At 55.0% G+C, this 19,545-nt stretch overlaps 1 protein-coding gene across 2 annotated transcripts; it reads right to left on the reverse strand.

Annotated features, from left to right (window-relative positions):
- Positions 1-4,955: 4,955 nt before the first annotated feature.
- On the reverse strand, positions 4,956-12,433 carry CYP2D14 (cytochrome P450, family 2, subfamily D, polypeptide 6). Of its 2 annotated transcripts, none has more exons than XM_010805743.4 (9): positions 12,166-12,433; positions 11,268-11,439; positions 10,597-10,749; positions 10,327-10,487; positions 9,769-9,945; positions 9,468-9,609; positions 9,066-9,253; positions 8,489-8,630; positions 4,956-7,276 (listed from the first exon to the last, which is right to left on the reverse strand). In XM_010805743.4, the coding sequence occupies exons 1-9, from the start codon at positions 12,352-12,354 to the stop codon at positions 7,134-7,136; spliced, it is 1,467 nt and encodes a 488-aa protein (XP_010804045.2). In that variant the 5' UTR covers positions 12,355-12,433; the 3' UTR covers positions 4,956-7,133.
- Positions 12,434-19,545: the final 7,112 nt, after the last annotated feature.

The following is a 19,545-nucleotide window of genomic DNA, read 5'->3' on the forward strand; positions in this document are numbered from 1 at the left end:
GGGGCTCCACCAGTCCGGGGCCTCTGTATAAAGGGAGCGGAGGACCGGCCTTTGGCCTCTGCCCTGAGCTGTCTTGTCGGGGAGATTGTGTTGCCCGAGAGTACAGAGAGGGGTCAAGGAGAGTGAGGCGCACGGGCGGCCACTGTCCCTCACGTGTGCTCTCCACGTGCTTCCGGAGGGTGGCTGGAGAGCACAAGAAGTCCCCCTCCCGCGGCCTGACTCCCCAGCTTGGCAGATTCGAGGACTAATCCAGGGTCTTGGGAATGGGTTCTGCTGCCACCTGTCGCCTGTCAGCCTCTAATGCGGCCACAGCCCCGTTCCCAGACCATGTCCCTGTCCTGCTGCTGAGGGGCCTTCGCCTCCCAAGCACGTTACTGCTCCTTGCCCCGTGCTGGCGGGAGGACCGCCTGCCCAGAGGGACCACAGATAGAGTTCTCGGTGCCCCTCACTTCCCACTGGTGCACTCAACACACGCTCAGAATCAGCCACTCATAAACCACATTTACACACATTCGCATCCTGACTAGCCCACTCACGTGCATATCTACACACCCACACAACCGCATCCACGAGTCCCGGGCTACCACTTTCCCCTCGGAGACCAGCCCCAAGGGCTCCAGTTCTCAGGGGCTGCCTGGACTCCGCCGACCTCCCTGACCCTGGAGGCTGCTCTGGGCGCTGCCGGCACCTGCACCTGGCTGGCTGCTGCCTCAGTTTCCACCTGCTGTGGCTGAGGGAAGTTTGAATCTGGGGCTAGGGAGGCAGCAGGGTTGTTTTCTAAAACCCATGCATCCTCCCAAAACACATCCTCGCAGACTACCCCCTCAGAACACAGATAACCGAGTCGTAGCCTGCAGCAGTGGTCTTCTCATATTTGCTTATATCTTCTGAACAGCTGTCCCCTCACTCATTGTAAGCTAATGTCTAATGTGCATCACACATCAAAATACTTACAAATATGCCATTTCTGCCATATTGTAAACACCGACACTTAAAAATAATTATGTTACTTTTTAAATGTTTTAACTCGTCTTTCCTCATCTACCTGCAGGCGTGGTGTACTACTATTTTCAGGGGTCTTTGGGGAAAACAGCCCCTGCCCATGAGCTCGCTGTGGAGTCATCACAGGTGGGGACCTGTGTCAGGGGCTAAGGGGACTGCTTCATGTAGCACAAAGAGCGGTCACACTGCTGGACTAGAAATGGTTGACCAACTGTGCATGTGTGTGTGTGAGGACTCTGGAGAAATTCCCTGTGTTCTCGGCAACGTATCAAACAAAGCCGCCCTCTACACCCCCATGCCCGCCCCACCACGGGCAGGCTGTATGGTCACCTCAGGGCTCTGAGGCCATAAGCTCATCTCAAGGCTCCGTGGCAGGAACCTAGACAGACCAACAGGAACAGATGACCCCTACTGTGTGAGTAGTCTTGGAATATGGTTCCACATTCGTCCGTGAAGGGGGTGGTGGTGAGCAGGACACCTGCCTGGGTCACACCCTCGTGGACATTGCAGGTCCAGGGACCTGTGACTGAAACCCCCTCCCAGCCCTCCCTCAGGAAAACACACATGGAAGCTGGATGGCCACTGAGGGCCGCGTGCCAGATTAGGGGTGCCCATCTGGTGAAACCTCACAGCCCCCAGCAGCATTTTGTGTGTTTGTGTTGGAGTATAGCCAGGAAATGTGACAGATTCGGGTGAAAGGTGAAAGGAAACTTCGTTTTGTATTGGGGTGTAGCCAATTAACACGTTGTGACAGTTTCAGGTGAGCAGAGAATGGGCTCGGCCATACATGCATGCACCTGTATCCATTCTCCCAGCCTCCCACCAGCAGCTCCCACTTTGCAGAGGGACAGTGACTGGACCCAGGCAGCCCAAGGTGACACGTTAGAGTCACGTGCCTGGTCTCTGGAGGCCCTCTGCTCTCCCTCTGGCGCTACTGGGAAGACAGGAGTTTCATGGGGACAAGCTTCTCTGTGACCCAGCAGCACGGAGACGTGTGGGCTACGTAGTCAGGGAGTGACTGTCAGAGGTTGGAGAGCCCCTAAGAAGGCCCAGGTGGGCAGGTGCCTTAGGGCTTCCCTGATAGCTCAATGGGCAAAGAATTCGCCTGCAGTGCAGAAGAATCCCGTTCGGTTCCTGGGTCAGGAAGATCCGCTGGAGAAGGGATAGCTACCCACTCCAGTATTCTTGGCCTTCCCTTTTGGCTCAGCTGGTAAGGAATCCACCAGCAATGTGGGAGACCTAGGTCGATCCCTGGGTTGGGAAGATCCCCTGGAGAAGGGAAGGGCTACCCACTCCAGTATTCTGGCCTGGAGAATTCGACGCATTGTGTAACTTTGCAAAGAGTTGGACACTACTGAGCAAATTTCACTTTAGGAGACAGAATCCTATGTTGCTTCCTTCGTGTTTTTTTTTTTTTTTTTAATTAACCAAATTTTCATTTAAAAAAAATTTATTGTCATCAAAGACATGTGTATACATAGTTTGATGAGTCAAAGGTTTAAGACCTGGAAAAAGTCTGCTGTCTGTCACAATCCTCTTCACCCACAATTCCCGCAGCCCAGGGTGGAAATATTTCTAGCTTCCAACTTGCTAGCTGAAGCCGTTGATTTTGCCTCCACTGTTCTAAATAAAAAGCTTATCTTGCTTTGTCTTGATTGTTCACATCTAAACATGATCTAATGAATTATTACAACGAAAGGTGAGGATTTAGCTCTCATAACAACTGAACACTTAATACCACCTCCAACACACATTTCACCTCTCTCTAGTCTTCCTCGTGATTATATCCTAGGTTTTGGCATTCTAAATGTTTTGAGTAATGACATCTTTAGTTCTTAAAAGTTTTTAAGTTTCATTTTTGCTTTTTTTGCTGACTTTTATATCATTTTGGCTTTTAAATCCCTCTCCCATACAGTGGGCTCTTTTTAATTCATTTTTTTTAAATTAAGGAACTATTTAAATAGAGTGGAATCCATTCTTTTTAGCTACAGCTCTGTGAATTTTGACAGATGTATACAACTGTGAAATTGCCACTACAGCCAAGACACAGAATAGCTCCAGTCAGTTCAGAAAATTCCCCCATACTCACTAATACTCAACCCTTCCCCCGCTCCCAGCCCCTGGCATCCGGTGAATGGTTTTCTGGCCCCATAGTTTTGCCTTTGCAAGACGGTCATATCAGTGGAAACATCCCAGTACCTAGTCTTTATTTATCTGCCACGCAGCAGGCTTGCGGGATCTCAGTTCCCCGAGCAGGCATCCAGCGCGGGCCCCCTGCAGTGGAAGCACAGAGTCCTGACCACTGGACCACAGGGCAGTGCCCAGGATGTGGTTTTGAGTCTCTCGCTGAGCACAGGGCACCTGGCTGTGTGTCGCAGTAGTGTGTTCCTTCTCATTGCCGAGCAGCTGTCCCGTGCACGGATGTACCGCGGTCTATCCGCCGACCGGATGAGAAGCATTTGGATTGTTTCTGGTTTTGGCAGTTTCAGATAAAAGCGCTGTAATGTTCATGCACAAGTTTTGTGCGAACATAGGTTTTCTTTTTCCCTAGGTAAACACCTCGCGGGGGTGGTGGGGTCACGTGCTAATGTGTACTTAGTTTTCTAGGAAACTGTGAAACTTTCCAAAGTGCTGGTATCCACTTTGCATTCTCACCAGCAAAGAACGAGAGGATCCGTTTGATCCACATCACTTCCAGCATTTTCCTTTTTTAAAGTCATTCTAGTGGGCTTGTGGCGTCATTTTGTTTAGCTCAGTATTGAGGGTTTACATTTTAAAACTATGTAAACAGTATTCCTGAGTCATGTAGTATACTATCATCAGTCTTTGTGTATAATTTTGCTTTTTTCCTCTTTTTTAAACTTTAGTTTTCTTTGTACCTATAATTAATCCATCTAAACTGTCTATTAAAAAGAATTAATCTCCTTTCTATACACTTAAGCAAGTTAGGTGGTTTATCAATATGATCATTTCCCTGGGGACATATGTCATGGGGCCCTCCACCCTTTTCCCTCCTGGATGGACGTCCTTGAGGTCGGAGGCTCAGCTCTCCTGGGAACTCCCTTCACCGTCATGCTGGTGAGTACGTCACTTTTTTCACGTGTGGGTGCCCACGTTATTTTATTTTGGAGGGAGCACAACCTCCAGTTGCTTCCTGAGGGGTAGTCCTGAGATATTATTCCTGTCTGAAAAGGTCTTACTGCTTATTTAACTCAGTGTGACTAGGTACAGAATTTTAGACTAGAAATAATTTTCTCACAGATTTTAAAGATCCTCATTTTCTTCTTGCTTCAAAGATTGGTGGTGAAAAGTCTGATGAAACTTAATAGACTTCTTTCTTCATGTCTCTGGGAGTTTTTCGGTTCTTCTTTTCATCCTAGGTGTTTCAATATTTACTGATGACATCATCTGGGGTGGGTCTCCTTCATCCACTTTCCTGGACACTTGGCGATTCCTTCTCTCTACAAACTCAGGTCCTGCATCTTTGGGAAAATTCTCAATAATGCATGAATGGTATTTATTTGGGATCTTTCCCTGCCACCCCAGTTTGTTGATTCTGTTCCTTCTTTCAGAAAGATCTATGATTTATCTGTTGGAGCTCCTGATCTATTCTGGGAAAACTCTTTTTCAATTTTATCTTCTACACTCTGATTGGATTTTTAATTCCCATGATCATATTTCTGTTTTTGAAGAATTAGAAGTTGTAGGGATTTCCTGGTGGTCCAGAGGTTAAAAATCCACCTTCTAATTCAGGGGATGCCGGTTCGATTCCTGGTCAGGGAAGTAAGATCCCACACGCCATGGAACAACTAAGCCCATGGAGAGCAACTACAGAGAAGCGTGTGCACTGAGATAGAGAGAAAAAAATAAAAAGCTCAAGCTCCGAAATGAAGAGTCCACGCACAACACACCCAATGTAATCAAAATGCAATTAAAAACAAAAGAATTAGCGATTATTGTTGGAACATTTTTATCTCAGCACCGGTCCTCGTTTGTGAATGCAGCGTTTTGTGTCTAAAGACATCAATCATTCGTTAGTGTGAAGCTTCCTTAACCCCCCGTAGTCTTCATGTCGGCAGCGTGCACTGACTGGACCAGGCATGACTGAGCCCTTGACGTGTCACCTCAGCCGTCTCTCTTTCTCCTGGTCATACAGCCCATCGGGGAGACCTTAAGGCCAGTGTGGGGGCCGATGGATAAGTGCTACCCCGTGACCGCTCAGGTGGGTAAGGGCTGGGGACTCCTCCTCCCCTGGAGTGGGGTGGCTGCCCTGGGCCTCCTTGGTGGGCACACACAGAAAGAGGATGGGCCAGGCAGGGAAGGACCCCCGGGCACTCTCAGCTGTATGTGACGGCCCCTGTTTCCCTCTGTAGAGACGCAGAGTCAGGAGTGGGAAGAAGCACGACTCTGAGGTAAGTGAGGCATGGCCAGGAAGGGCCGGGGGCTGGGGGCTGTCACCTGTCAGGGCTCCCTGAGACAGGAAGCCTGTCCAGCGCAAGGTCAGGGCCCCAGGGATACCACGGGGGCTCCTTTAGGATACTTACAACCCGGCAACACCTCGAGCTGAAAAGGGAGGGGCTTCCTTGGAAAAGCAAAGAACTACACACTGCAAGTGTGCACAGAAGCAGGGGAAACACACTGCAAGTGTGCACAGCAGGAGGGGAGGGGAGGGCATCAGAGGGCCTTTCTGCCCATACACCGCCCTCTTGCCCCTCCTTGCAGGCCATGACTCCCCAGGCAATGGGAGCACCAAACGATGCTGCCCCCAAGGAGGAGAGTGCTGTCTTGTCTAGGGAGGAGGGGCAGGTGGGACCCCCGGGGGAGGAACCAGCCAGCCTCATTCCTGGTGCGAAGGGGGTGACTGAGAAGGAAGAGGTAGCAAGGACCCCAGGATGGCAGGTAAGGAAGCCTGGGGTTCAGCTGGAACACCGTCCCCGTGTGGGTCCTCCTGGGAAGCCCCTAGGCTCTGCAGGGTGGAGTGCAGAGGCCAGGCCCTTGCCACTGTGGCAACGGTGGGGTAAGGCTGGGGCACCCCAAGACCACTGAGTCAAAATGCCATCCTGGTGGAAGAACAGCTCTGTGTGGAGCTGAGAGGTGCAGACACGGTCTGAGCGGCAAGTGGATCTGAACCCTGGCCTCCCCCGACTTCTCGTGATGTGAGGCCCATTTCCCCAGCTGCACAACGTAGAACCCGCCTCATCCCACCCCGTGCCCCTTCTCCCTTCCTAGGAGAACAACAAGGTCCGAAAGGAGATGGCCGTGTACGTTTCTGGTAAGACAGCAGACCCCAGCCTGTGCAGCGGACTGCCCTGCTCCCTTATCCCAGGGACCCTGCAGAGGTCACAGATAGCTGAGCTCCTCCCTGACCCTCCTGGCCCAGGGAGGGGGCGGGGATGAAGCCCAGGTAGCCCGATGCCCAGTCTTTCCTGAACGAGCCCCTGGGTCCTTCTTCCTTCTTGGTTTGGCAGGACTTGAGGCCACTCCCCTTGGCCTGGTGGAAGGTTTCCGCCCTTTTAGCAATGCTGACCTGTTCTCCTGGCAACAGAGGGTATCCTAGCGCTGGGCAAGGTTCCTTCCAGCAAGGTATCCACAGGGTGTGTCTGATTGTGCTCTTTAGAGGCTTCCGAGGAGGACGTCATGGAGGAAAGGCCCGGGGGCTGGGTCCCCCATCTCTTGAGGAAGCTCTGGCTGGGATGGTTCCCCGCCTCTGACATCCCCAAGGCTCAGAGCCACGAGTGACACCGCGTCCAATAAACCCACAGTTGTTGCTTCTGCAGGCCCCGTTTCCTCCTTTCAGGGCCCTCAAGTTTCTACAAACTCAGTGTGGCTTCGTCCACCGCCCCTGTCCCAACAAGCTGCAGGAACACCACCTCCTGCCATTAAGTGCTAGACGTGGGTATGCTGGAGACTCAAGGGGCCCTGGCTGGTTTTCTGAGTCAGTGCCAAGGGACAGACAGGGCTCCCTGAATGTCGAGAGCTGACTGTGGTGAAGGCACTACTGGCCTGATCAGGGGCTGGTGCTTCTGACCTGTCTGGGTGTCCCAGCTCTTAACCTCAATGTGCCAAGGAGTCTGCCTAAGACTCAGGTGAGCAGACAGTCGTTAGAGCCCTTGGATGGTGTCTGTGTGAGCTCAGTCCAGACCAGACTGGGGGCTGGAGGTGGAGGATGGGGATCCCTGCCCTTGGCCGGGGCTCCAGGGTAAAAAGATCACAGCATCAGAGTCGGCGCAGGAAGACAGGACTCGGCCGCCATCAGAGGCAAACCTCCTGCTGGCTGAAGGGGAAACAGAAGCCCAAGGTCACATAGTGTCATAGCACAGCAAGGACAAGAGCAGGGTGTCCTGCTCTGAGCTCTGCAGGGCTTCCTTCTGCTCTGCCATCCCACTGTCACAGGATCCAAAGTTAACCCTGCCCCAAGGCACGCCCGCCATACACAGGGGCTCATTTCCGGCCCCTGCCTAGGCTCCTGAGAGCCCGGCCTCACCTGGCCACTCAGAGGATGGAGCCACGGGTTGGAGCCAAGCTCTAGTGCGGCCGTGAGTGGCAGCTCCTACTGGGCATGGGCTGGGGGGTGAGTGACCGTAAGGGGCAGGGAAAGGGGGCCCATCCTATAAAGAGGCCCAGGGAGGTGGCTCCCTCCTGGGAAGAGCTCTTGCCTCAAGAGCTCTGAGCGCTGGGGGCTCACAGGGTATATCGCTTCCCAGTCCCGCCCCCATCTTCTGGAGCTGCAGACTTGAGATGCTGGCTGAGGCCTGTGGAGCCAGGTGGCTGTGGCTAGGCCTGAAATACGGGTTCTGAGCTGATGGGCCCCCTTATCCCATGGGGGCCTGAAATCTCTTCCCAGCCTATGTGAGCTCCTCCAAGCAGTTGCCAGGACCTGTTTATATAGGTTTGGTCCTACGCCCAGTAAGGGAGGTTGGGTCTCCCAGGGTGTCTGGGTGTAAGCCTCATTACACCCATCTCACAGTACGCCCCCGTACACTCTGAGCCTCAGTACACCCATCTGTTAAATGGGGTCAAATGCCAGGTAAGGATGAATCAGGCCGGGGGGTGGGGGCTGGTTTTGGGGAGACTGCTAAGGCCACTTGACTGCCAGGGGCTGGTCAGGGGTCCCAGGTAGGACTCAAGTCACAATGGAGCCACCAGACACTGGTTTATTGACCATCAGGCCTACAGCTGAGGAGCGGCTGGGGGCTGGATGCCTGCCTCTAGCGGGGCACCGCACAGAGCTGGTAGGGGGCTGGGGTCACCAGGAAGGCAAAGACACCGTGCTCGCTGGGGCGGGGCTGCCCGGCAGGCACCGAGAAGCTGAAATGCTGCAAGAGGCTGGTGAAGAAGAGGAAGAGCTCCATGCGGGCCAGGGGCTCCCCGAGGCACGCGCGGCGGCCTGTGGGTGGGCACGGGGGCTCTGTGAGCCTGGGTCTCCCCCTCCAAGACCCCCTCAGGGTGGGGAAGCAAACCGGGCACCCCCCCACCCACAAGGTACCTGCAGAGAAGGGTATGAAGGCCTCCTGCTTGACGAAGCGGCCCTGGGCATCCAGGAAGTGCTCCGGGTGGAAGCGGAAGGGCTTCTCCCAGACGGTCTCGTCCTTCAGCACTGACGACAGGTTGGTGATGAGTGTCGTCCCCTGGTGGCAAATGTCTGGCATGGGTGAGGTCTCGATTGGTGGGGGGGTGCCCAGACCCCTGCCACCAAACATACATGGGCACACACACTGCCTGGCACACACCCGGACTCTTCAAGTAACCCTCAGCCCAAGACGCTTCTCAGCACCGTCCCTGTGCCCATGGCAGGGTGCCCTTACTTCTCCTCAGTGCCCGGGCTCCTCCAACACTGTGACATGTTCTAGTTTGTCTTCCCTGCCCGACCAGGGGCTCTTGAGTGGACAGAGCCAGCCCTGCTCTGCCCTCCTGTCCGCGCCCACCCAGGCTGGGACACTCAGTACCTGTGGCCATGAGGACGGGGTGGCTTGGATTCCAGTCCTGGCCACACCTGGCGACACTCACTGCGGTACCAGGTGGCAGGTGGTGCGGAGCCGGGGTTGGGAGAGCCGCAGGCCTACCTTGGGGATGTGGAAGCCCTGCACCTCGATGTCACGGGATGTCATGTGGGGCAATCCCAGGGGGACGATGTCCGCAAAGCGTTGCACCTCATGGACCACGGCCACGGTGAAGGGCATGAGGGCCTGATCCCCCATCTCTGGTCGCCTCACCTGCCCTATCACCTCATCGATTTCCTGCTGGACCCGTCCTGCAAAACAAGTGTCCTCATGGTGGTCAGACCCAAGGGCTGGGCTCCCGCCTCCTCCTGATGCCCGGGCAGCACTGTGTCCACTCGGAGGAGGTGCTGTGACATCTGAGCTGGGGCTCAGCCCCTGCACAGAGCTGCCACTGGTGGCCAAACCAACCGAGCTCAGAGGCCTCGGGCTGTCCTCCTCCCACCACCCACCCCGGGCTAGACTCACGCTGCACGTCAGGGTGCAGGATCATGAGGAGGAGGGCCCAGGCCAGTGTGGTCGAGGTGGTGACCATCCCGGCGGAGAACAGGTCGGCCACCACCAGGCGCAGGTTCTCATCATTGAAGCTGCTCTCGGGGTTCCCCTTGGCCTGGGTCACACCGGGAAGGTAAGCTCAGGGACAGAGGTGAATTCCCACATGGCCTCGCACCCTGCTCCAGTCAGCCCAGGTGTCTGATCCCTGGGTGATACAGAGGCCTGAGTTTGCCTCCTGGGCCCTCAACACACATCCCTGTCCCGATCACCTTACCTCCTTCACCTCATCCAGGAAGGCGTCAGTCAGGTGTCGGGGTGGCTGGGTCGGGTCCCGGGTCATCTTCTGCTCAGCGATCAGCTCATCAATCAGGGCCATGAAGGCCTTCTGCGCCGGGAAGACCCTGGCAGCCAGCCCTGGGATGCTCAGGAGCACTGGCACAGCTTCCACCACCTGTGCGGGTCACCGCCATGGGGCCCTGGGAACCTGGGACCTCCTGGTGCCCAGGCGCTCACCAGTCAGGTCCCAGCTTCCTCCAGTGTCCCCATCATCAACCTTGTCCTCCCTAAGTTCAGACCTGCCTCTCTCTTGGCCCTGGGCCCAGAAAGATAAACCTAAAATGTACATCTCATGGTGACCGGTCCCTTGCAGTGAAGTACTCCCACCCGGAAGCGCACTGACCCCCGCCCAGCCTTTCCGATCTAGGTTGTCTGCCATCTCCCCACTTCCAAGCCTTTTCCTTGCAGGTACCTTTCCCGGAAAGCCCTTCCTCCTTCGGGAGGGGGGAGGGGTCGTTGGAGGACCGAGGCCGCCTCTACGGAGCTCTTTCCTCACCTTGCGCACTAAGTTAAACTCTTCCTTCAGCCCATCCTCCGTCAAGTCCAACAGCTTGATGATGCGAGGATCGTTGTACTCGAAGCGGCACCCGAAGGTCAGGGAGGCGATCACGTTGCTCACTGCTTTATTCAGGAGGTCCATGGGGCTAAAGGGACGTCCTGGAAGGGGACGGTGCAAAGTAGGGCGTCGCCTCCATCTCTTCTCTCCTAGGCCTCTCCAAACCTCCCAGACCTCCGTGTCCCTCAGCCCCAGCACTCACTCACTCACCGGCCTGGTCGGCGAAGGCGGCACAGAGGCACGAGGCCTCCTCGGTCACCCACTGCTCCAGTGACTTCTTCCCCAGGCCGAAGTTGCGCAGGGTGGTCAGGGAGAAGCGCCGCTGCTCGCGCCAGGCGTCCCCATATCGCGCCAGGATCACTCCTGGGGAAGTGGCGGGCACGTGGGCGTGGCTGAGGTCTGGCCCCGCCCCTCCCGGGGATCTGCTCACAGCCCCGCCCCCATGGGGGAAGTTCTCGGCGCTGCCCGCCCACACTGGCCTCGCCCTTCCGTCCTAAATGCCGCCCACTTTCACACCCCCTTCAGTCTGGAGACTGCCCCCATTCTCTGTCGGCCCACACTGCTCCCCGAGTCTCCCCTGCTAGGCGCCCGTCTTGGCTCCACTTTTTATTTTGCCCACGGAGACCCCGTTTGCCACGTGGGGAAAGTCCTGGCCCACACCTGCCCACCCCGACTTTGTCCTCTTTCCTGCCCACACCGACGTCCCCTTCGCGTTCGCAGTGGCCCTGGGCCGCCCTCTCTTAGTAAGGCCCCGCCCTCTGCCTCATCTAATTTCTCCTCCCCCAACGTTCGGCATAGTCTCCTTTCTCCACCTGCCCCGCCCTCAAATTCTTTGGCTCTTTCCTGCACCGAAAATCTGCGACCCTGCTCTCTCCGCTTGCCTTCGGCGCGCGGCCCGTAACCCAGGTGCTCGTAGACGGCCGGAGGTGGACGGTCGGCAGTGTCCTGGCTGCGGTACACCAGTGCCTCGCGCACAGCCGCCAGCCCGTTGAGCACGACTACCGGCGTCCAGACCTGCTGCAGGCTGAACACGTTCCCGAAGCGGCGCCGCAGCTGCAGGCCAAAGGTCGAGGGTGTTTGGCAAGCCCAGGCCCCGCCAGGCTGTGGGCCCAGCCTCCTGGCATTAGCCTCAAGGCACCTCTGGGTCCCCTCCAGCAGCAAGCAACTGCAAGGACTTTATCTAGTCTTGTGAGCCCGGGGGTTACGTCCACTGGTTTTGAGGCTCTCCAGTTGGATGAGACCATCGTACTCACAGACCCAGCTATGGCTGTACAAGTGTCACAAAATGGTCAGCAGGGCAAGTTAGCATCCTATTTTACAAGTGAAGAAACTGAGGTTCATAGAGGGCAGCAGGGAGGCCCAAGGCCTCATGGAGGCAAAAGATTTGAAGCAGATCACTGTGCCTCTCTCAACCTCGACTTGCCTGGTTTAAAAGGACTCATAACCAGACATCTCCCCCATTCTCAAAACCTTTCCTCCCAACGTGACCCTCAGGGACTCAGGTTCACATAATATAAGAGCTGGCCAGCTGAATCCTCAGTCTGTTTCCATGTTGTAAAAACCCCACCCCCTGGCCTTATCCTCTCTGACCTCTGTTTGGAAACTCCAATCTGTTCTCGGGCCCTTAACAGACGCCCTCCCTCAGGAAGCCTCTCGGATCCGCCTCCTCTTCTTGGCCCAGTTCCTCTTCCGGCCTGTGGCTTCACCCAGCGCCCACTGTCCGCTGCCTGGTCGGGCCCTAGGACCACCGCTGCGCACTCCCCACCCCTCCGTCCTCACCTGGTTAAAGCTGGGACGTGGGTCCTCGAAGTCCACCTGCAGCAGATTGCCCAGCACCGGCAGCGGCGTGGGGCCTGGTGGGTAGCGTGGGGCCCAACGTGAGCGCCGGTGCATCAGGTCCAGCAAGAGCAAGAAGATGAGCAGGGCCACGGCCAGGGGCCCCAGCGTGTCCCCAGACAGCAGCCCCATGGCTGCCTCTGCGAGCGCTGGGTTCCTCACCACGCCGGCACCCAGGACCAGGCCAGCAGGGCACTCTCACTCCACCTCCGGGGCTCCACCAGTCCGGGGCCTCTGTATAAAGGGAGCGGAGGACCGGCCTTTGGCCTCTGCCCTGAGCTGTCTTGTCGGGGAGATTGTGTTGCCCGAGAGTACAGAGAGGGGTCAAGGAGAGTGAGGCGCACGGGCGGCCACTGTCCCTCACGTGTGCTCTCCACGTGCTTCCGGAGGGTGGCTGGAGAGCACAAGAAGTCCCCCTCCCGCGGCCTGACTCCCCAGCTCGGCAGATTCCAGGAAGAATCTGGGATCTTGGGAATGGGTTCTGCTGCCACCTGTCGCCTGTCAGCCTCTAATGCGGCCACAGCCCCGTTCCCAGACCATGTCCCTGTCCTGCTGCTGAGGGGCCTTCGCCTCCCAAGCACGTTACTGCTCCTTGCCCCGTGCTGGCGGGAGGACCGCCTGCCCAGAGGGACCACAGATAGAGTTCTCGGTGCCCCTCACTTCCCACTGGTGCACTCAACACACGCTCAGAATCAGCCACTCATAAACCACATTTACACACATTCGCATCCTGACTAGCCCACTCATGTGCATATCTACACACCCACACAACCGCATCCACGAGTCCCGGGCTACCACTTTCCCCTCGGAGACCAGCCCCAAGGGCTCCAGTTCTCAGGGGCTGCCTGGACTCCGCCGACCTCCCTGACCCTGGAGGCTGCTCTGGGCGCTGCCGGCACCTGCACCTGGCTGGCTGCTGCCTCAGTTTCCACCTGCTGTGGCTGAGGGAAGTCTGAATCTGGGGCTAGGGAGGCAGCAGGGTTGTTTTCAGAGTTCCCTAGTCACCCTCACCAGCCAGTCTGGTGGCCCAGAGGCCCTTTCCTAAGTTTGTTACAAATTGGTCCTTGGACTTTCCAGCTCTTGTGGCCTCAAGGTGATGAATCTCCTCACGTAGGTGTCCATTTCCTGACTTGGAAAAATGTAAGGTGGGCACTTTACTTTGTTGACTGCCAGTAAGCTCAAGGTATTAGGGTGGGTTAGCATAGGCTGTGACTGTCCTTAGAGAAGTGGGCCTGCTTCCTCCTCATCGATTTGTCCTTTACTCCTGGAACCTGCTCAAACTCACGTCCATCAAGTCGGTGATGCCATCCAATCATCTCATCCTCTGTTGTCCCCTTCTCCTGCCTTCAGTCTTTCCCAGCATCAGGGTCTTTTCAAGTGAGTCAGTTCTTCCCATCAGGTGGCCAAAGTATGGGAGCTTCAGCTTTAGCATCAGTCCTTCCAATGAACAGTCAGGGTTGATCTCCTTTATAATTGACTGGTTTGATCTCCTTTCAGTCCAAGGGACTCGCAAGAGTTTTCTCCAACCTTACAGTTCAAAAGCATCAATTTATTTGGCTCTCAGCCTTCTTCGTAGTCCAACTCTCACATCCGTGCATGACTACTGGAAAAACCATAGCTTTGACTAGACGGACCTTTGTCAGCAAAGGAACGTCTCTGCTTTTTAATATGCTGTATAGTTTGGTCATAGCTTTTCTTCCAAGGGGCAAGCATCTTTTAATTTCATGGCTGCAAAATCATCATCTGCAGTGATTTTAGAGCCCAAGAAAATAAAGTCTCTCACTGTTTCCACTGTTTCCCCATCTGTTTGCCATGAAGTGACGGGACTGGATGCCATGATCTTAGCTTTTTGCATGTTGAGTTTTAAGCCAGCTTTTTCACTCTCCTCTTTCACTTTCATCAAGAGGCTCTTCAGTTCCTCTTTGCTTTTGTCCTTGAACATCAGCTGTTAAAACTTCAGAAGACAAGGGAATGGAAACCAGATGGGGATGTAGTTTCTTGACCCTCTCACAGGCCTGCCGAGGACCTCAAGGAATGGATTCCTGGGCCTCCCTCCTCTCCATGGGTCCAGTCCACTCTGGCTCCAGCCCCATACCCTCCAACCCTGACTCTCTGGTTCCTTCCAGTCCTCCATCAGAGGTGCAAATGCAAACCTTGGTACCACCATGCACAAGTATGTGTCACCTCCAGACTGGAATTACGGCTACCAGGCACTCCCTCTTGGTCAGCCTTTTGCCTCCTCCAGGCAAGGGGTTGGTCACATTATGCCAGGGTTCTGCTAGCCTTAGAACCCTCCAACAACTCAAGGGGTAAGATTTGAGGTTGAGAAGCTGATGGGAACTCAGAGGCCCAAACCCATTCAAATGTAAAGGCATGGGAACTCAGAAGGTGGGGAAGGGGGCATTTCCAGGGCAGGCCTGGTCAAGGCCCCTGCCCCCCACCCATCCCCGGAGTATGTGAGGCAACCTTTCTTTCTGAACACAGCTGGAGTCGTTCAGGGTCCTGGAGGCTCTCCCCTAGCTTACTGAGAGCCTGGAGGAGGCGCTCTGCCCTCCTGTACCCTCTCTTACCCTGTTCCCTCCCTCGCACCCCACCCCCAACAGTGAGAGGACCGGTTCTTCCCAGGTTGCCTTCAATGGGACAGAGTGCTTGTGGTCTCCAGGTGGGGGTCATCAACATTTGCAATCCCTGCTTGGCTTGTGCAAGCAGCTCCTTCCCTTCCAAATTCCCACATCCCCACTCTCCTGCCAGGCCCAGGGCCAGTGGGCGGGGCTGGCTGGGGCTCAACTGGCCCTCTTCAGCTTATCCAGCCTTTCCTGCGTCTTGCCTTGGCCAAAGCTGGGGGGAGGGATGGCGAGGGTGGGCCCCTGCTTCAAAGTGCTCACAACCAAGAGGAGGCGGGGAGCCAGGTGACACCCCAGGCCAGCAGTTGCAGGGATGGCTTTGAGGGCTGTGGGGTCATTTCCCCAGGCTGGAGTAGACTTTCTGGGAAAACCTCCTGGAGGTCTTCGGGTGGCTTGGGACCGCAAACAGGTAACCTGACTGCGGGATTAAGGCACCGCTGCAAAGCAGCAGGACGGTGGCAGCTCCAGGTGGGGCTTTTGCTCTGGCAGAGGACCGGATCGTGGGAAACTCGGGTTCTTGGGCCTCAAGGAGGCAGGGAGACCAGCTCTGAGGCCACTGAAAAGCCCAAGAGGGGAAGACCTGGGGGGAGCCCTGGGGACTTCTCAGAGCCAGCCGGTGGTCTCCCATCGGCCTCAGCGAATGTTTCTGTCCATTGGCAGCAATCTCCCACCCTGGACGGGCAGAGTCCGGTGGCACTGGCGGGGCTGGCAGGATGGTCGTCACAGCTTGTCACAGCGGCCCCGTTACACTGCCATCTACCCTTTGTGTCATGCCCTCTGCAGTCACTCTACTGGGCGTATGAAGGGCAGTGACAGGTAGCTTGTAATTCAGGCAGTGCCCTCCAAACACCGGGGATGGGGGCTCTAGTCCTGAACAGGGTGGCCTTGGGGAAGGCCTCAATCGTGAGGCCAACGCCCTGTTTCAATCCTTGTGCAATCATAGCCTTGGATTACCCTGCACTCACACACCAGGCACTGCTGTTCACGCCCCATGCTCCTCACCCTATGTAAGATCGGCGGCTTTATGGTTTCCAAGGCATGGAGTCTCAGGGGTCACAGCAGTGGGTCAAAGTCACAGAGCATCATTAGGGTCAATCTCAAAACTCAGGCTCTGGACCACTGCTCTACAGCGGAAATACACTTCTATGAGGCCTGAGGGCCAGCATTTAAGTTCCTGCAGGCTTATTATTTTAGAAACACGCTCAGGCGGGCCTTGCTGGCTTCTGCTTTGGTGAAGCAGCGGGTGTTTGAGAGATGGGGACCCCTCCCCCACCCCACCCCGCACACCTCGGGGTCGCAGGTGTTGGCCCCGGCAGGGAAGGCGCCTCCGACCCCGAGACCGGGTCTGAGTCCCGAGTCCGGGAAGACGTCAGCAAGATGGCTGGCGAGCAGCGCCCGGGGCCCGAGCCCCCAGGCACCGAGTCCCGGCCCTGGGCCCCCAAGGCTACACGGAGCAACCTCCCTGGAAAGCAGGTGGGCAGCTGCAGTGCCCAGCGAGGGCGCGGGGAAAGTTGGTGGCATTTCGCTCGCCCCCTGCCCTGCCCCCGGGGCAGACACCCCGCCCCCCTCAGTTTCCGCTGCTGCCTGGGGGGCAGGAGGAGTGGGAGCCGGCTCTGGCCGGTGTAGGGGTTCCCGTGGGCCCAGAGGTCTCACCTGACTCCGGTACTGCCCACTGGGGTCCAGGCTGCAACCGCGCTTGCAAGTCTGGCTGGCGGACAACGGGGGCGCGGGGCCGGGAGCCGCGGGGTGCAGGCAGATTCCTCCCGTGGTTTTCTGGGAACTGGGCTGGGCAAGACGGGAAAGTTCTGGAGCTTGCCCGCACAATGTGAACTTGCCTCAGGCTTCCCTGGTGGCTCAGAGGTTAAAGCATTCTGCCTGGAATGCGGGCGACCTGGGTTTGATCCCTGGCTCAGGAAGATCCCCTGGAGAAGGAAATCGCAACCCACTCCAGTACTCTTGCCTGGAGAATCCCATGGACAGAGGAGCCTGGTAGGCTACAGTCCATGGGGTCGCAGAGTAGGACACGACTGAGCGATTAAACTTGTAAGTTAAGGCGGTCACCTAAACCTTGTGCTTTTGAACCGCGGTTTAAAAACTTAACTCTTACAAAATACACCAACACTGCACACCTATCATAGAATGATCAAAATCCAGAACGCTGACACCACCCAACGCCGACAAGGGTGAGCTCTCATTCCCTGCGGGTGGGTGGGAATGCAGACTGGGGCAGCCACTTTGGAAGACAGTCTGGCAGTTGATTATTAAAAAAAAAACCCTGCACACTTGTGTTTATAGCAGTTTTATTCATAATTGCTGAAGAGTGGAACAACTGTCTTCCAGTAGGTGAATGGATAAACTGGGGTGCATCCCGGCAACAGAATATTCAAGAGAAGAGAAACTGAGCCTCTTAAAGCTGAGAGTGAAAAAGCTTAAAACTCAACATCCAGAACACTAAGCTCATGACATCTGGTCCCATCACTTCATGGTAAATAGATGGGGAAAAGAAACGGACACAGCGACACTTTATTTTTCTTGGGCTCCAAAATCACTGCGGATGTGACTGCAGCCACGAAAGTAAAAGATGCTTGCTTCTTGGAAGAAAAGCTATTGCAAACCTGGACAGTGTATTCAAGCAGAGACATCACTTTGCCAACAAAGGTCCATATAATCGAAGCTATGGTTTTCCAAGTAGTCATGTATGGATGTGAGAGTTGGACCATAAAGAGGGCTGAGTGCCGAAAAACTGATGCTTTTTTAAACTGTGGTGCTGGAGAACAGTGTCTCTTGGACAGCAAGGGACCAGTCAGTCCTAAAGGAAATCAACCCTGAATATTCATTGGAAGGACTGATGCTGAAGTTGAAGCTCCAATACTTTGGCCACTTGATGTGAAAAGCCAACTCATTGGAAAAGACTCTGATGCTGGGAAAGATTGAGAGGAGAAGGGGATGACAGAGGATGAGATAATTTGATGGTATCACTGACTCAATGGACATGAATTTAAGCAAACTCCGGGAGACTGTGAGGGACAGGGAAGCCTGGGGTGCTATAGTCCATGGCATCACAGAGTCGGACCCTGAGCAACTGAACAACAAAAAAAAGAAATGAGCTATCATGCCATGAAAAGACATGGAGGAACCTTAAATGCCTATTACCAAATGAAAGAAACCAATGTAAAAAGGCTACACACTGTGTAACTCCAACCCTATGACATTCTGGAAAACACAAAAACTATGGACCCAGTAAAAGATCCGTGGTTGCCAGGGTAAGAGGAGGGAGGGATAAAGAGAGGCAGCACAGAGAATTCTTACAGCATGAAGCTGCTCTGTATACTGCCGGTATGTACATGTCATTATGGGCCTCCCTGGTGGCTCAGAGGTAAACAATCTGCCTGCCAATGCAGGAGATGTGGGTTTGAACCCTGGGGTCGAAAGATCCCCTGGAGAAGGAAATGGCAGCCCACTCCAGTATTCTTGTCTGAGAAATCCCATGGACAGGGGAGCCTGGCGGACTATAGTCCATGGGGTCGCAGAGCTGGACAGGACTTAATGATTAAACAACAGCAAACCCATGTCATTGTATGTTTGTCCAAACTCAGAGCGCACACCACCAAGATGAACCCCAACGTAAACTATGGGCTGTGGGTGACCATGTGTTGATGCAAGTTCACCAAAGACAAGGCACTGCCCTGGTGGGGAGCGCTGACACTGGGGGAGGCTGTGCGTGTGTGGGGGCAGAAGATGCATGGTGAATCTCCGTACCTTCTGCGCAACACTGTGATGAACCTAACACTGCTCTAGAAATAAAGTCTGTCCAAAAAACAGAGAACTCAAAAGAGTGGCAGGAGCTGAAATGCCCATGAACAGTTGAGGCTTCTTACAGAAGCCGGAAAGCTAGAGTTGGGAGTGAGGCGTGGAATAGGGCCACTCCCCAGTGAATGGTCATTTCAGGAGCCAGTTTGAGGAACCATCACCAGTGTTTTACTCAAAGTATCATCAGCCCAGTCAAAAGAATTTAAAAAAGGCAAAATGAAGAACCAACCATCTGCTGTCAGGAAAGTATTTTCCTGAAGATATGTTCAAGGTTTGTGGTTTAAGCCCAACACCTGCAATCTCTCAATCTCATCTGAACTGTGTTAATGCCAAGACCAGACAGGATGCCAAGGAAATAAAGAACCATAATTCCTATGCAGGTTCCGTGGCCCACACAGCATACCCACCCACACCTCCATCCTGGTGGAGCAAAATGAGAATTGGACCACACTGCTGGATGGAGCCATTGTAACAAAATTAATCTGCCATTTCTGCAGCCTCAAACTGATAAGCACACCAGAACTCATTTATAATTGCTTATTTCTACTTCACAGCATTCCTTCCAGTGTTTCTGTTCTTTAAAACAAAGTCCATTAACATTGCATTATTTTTTAATAAGCTTTAAAATTCACATTGATTGGAATTTTGTCCTCCTCTCAAGTAATCTGGCCATCTTCACACACGGCTGAGTTCGACCCACCAGGCTGAGCGGCTAGAACTGTCCTTGGTTGGGATCATTCCAGGGTCTGCTGCAAGGGCCCTGGGCCTGCGGGAGGCCTAGGTGGCTGGGCCAGTCTGATGGCAGCCACCTCCGCAGCAGAATCAGAGCCAGCCTGACGGCTGGAATGGGAGGAGAAAGAGACACGTTTGCTTCAAACAAAAAAGGAAA

The sequence above is a fragment of the Bos taurus genome, chromosome 5 (genome assembly GCF_002263795.3).
Source record: "Bos taurus isolate L1 Dominette 01449 registration number 42190680 breed Hereford chromosome 5, ARS-UCD2.0, whole genome shotgun sequence".
In the NCBI taxonomy this organism is placed as follows: Eukaryota; Metazoa; Chordata; class Mammalia; order Artiodactyla; family Bovidae; genus Bos; species Bos taurus.

Coding starts and splice junctions, on each gene's coding strand:
- CYP2D14 (XM_010805743.4), bottom strand. CDS start 12,354: ATGGGGCTGCTGTCTGGGGACACGCTGGGGCCCCTGGCCGTGGCCCTG. Junction 11,440..12,165: donor CACGTCCCAGCTTTAACCAG/GTGAGGACGGAG, acceptor TTTGGCCTGCAG/CTGCGGCGCCGCTTCGGGAA. Junction 10,750..11,267: donor TTACGGGCCGCGCGCCGAAG/GCAAGCGGAGAG, acceptor CCACTTCCCCAG/GAGTGATCCTGGCGCGATAT.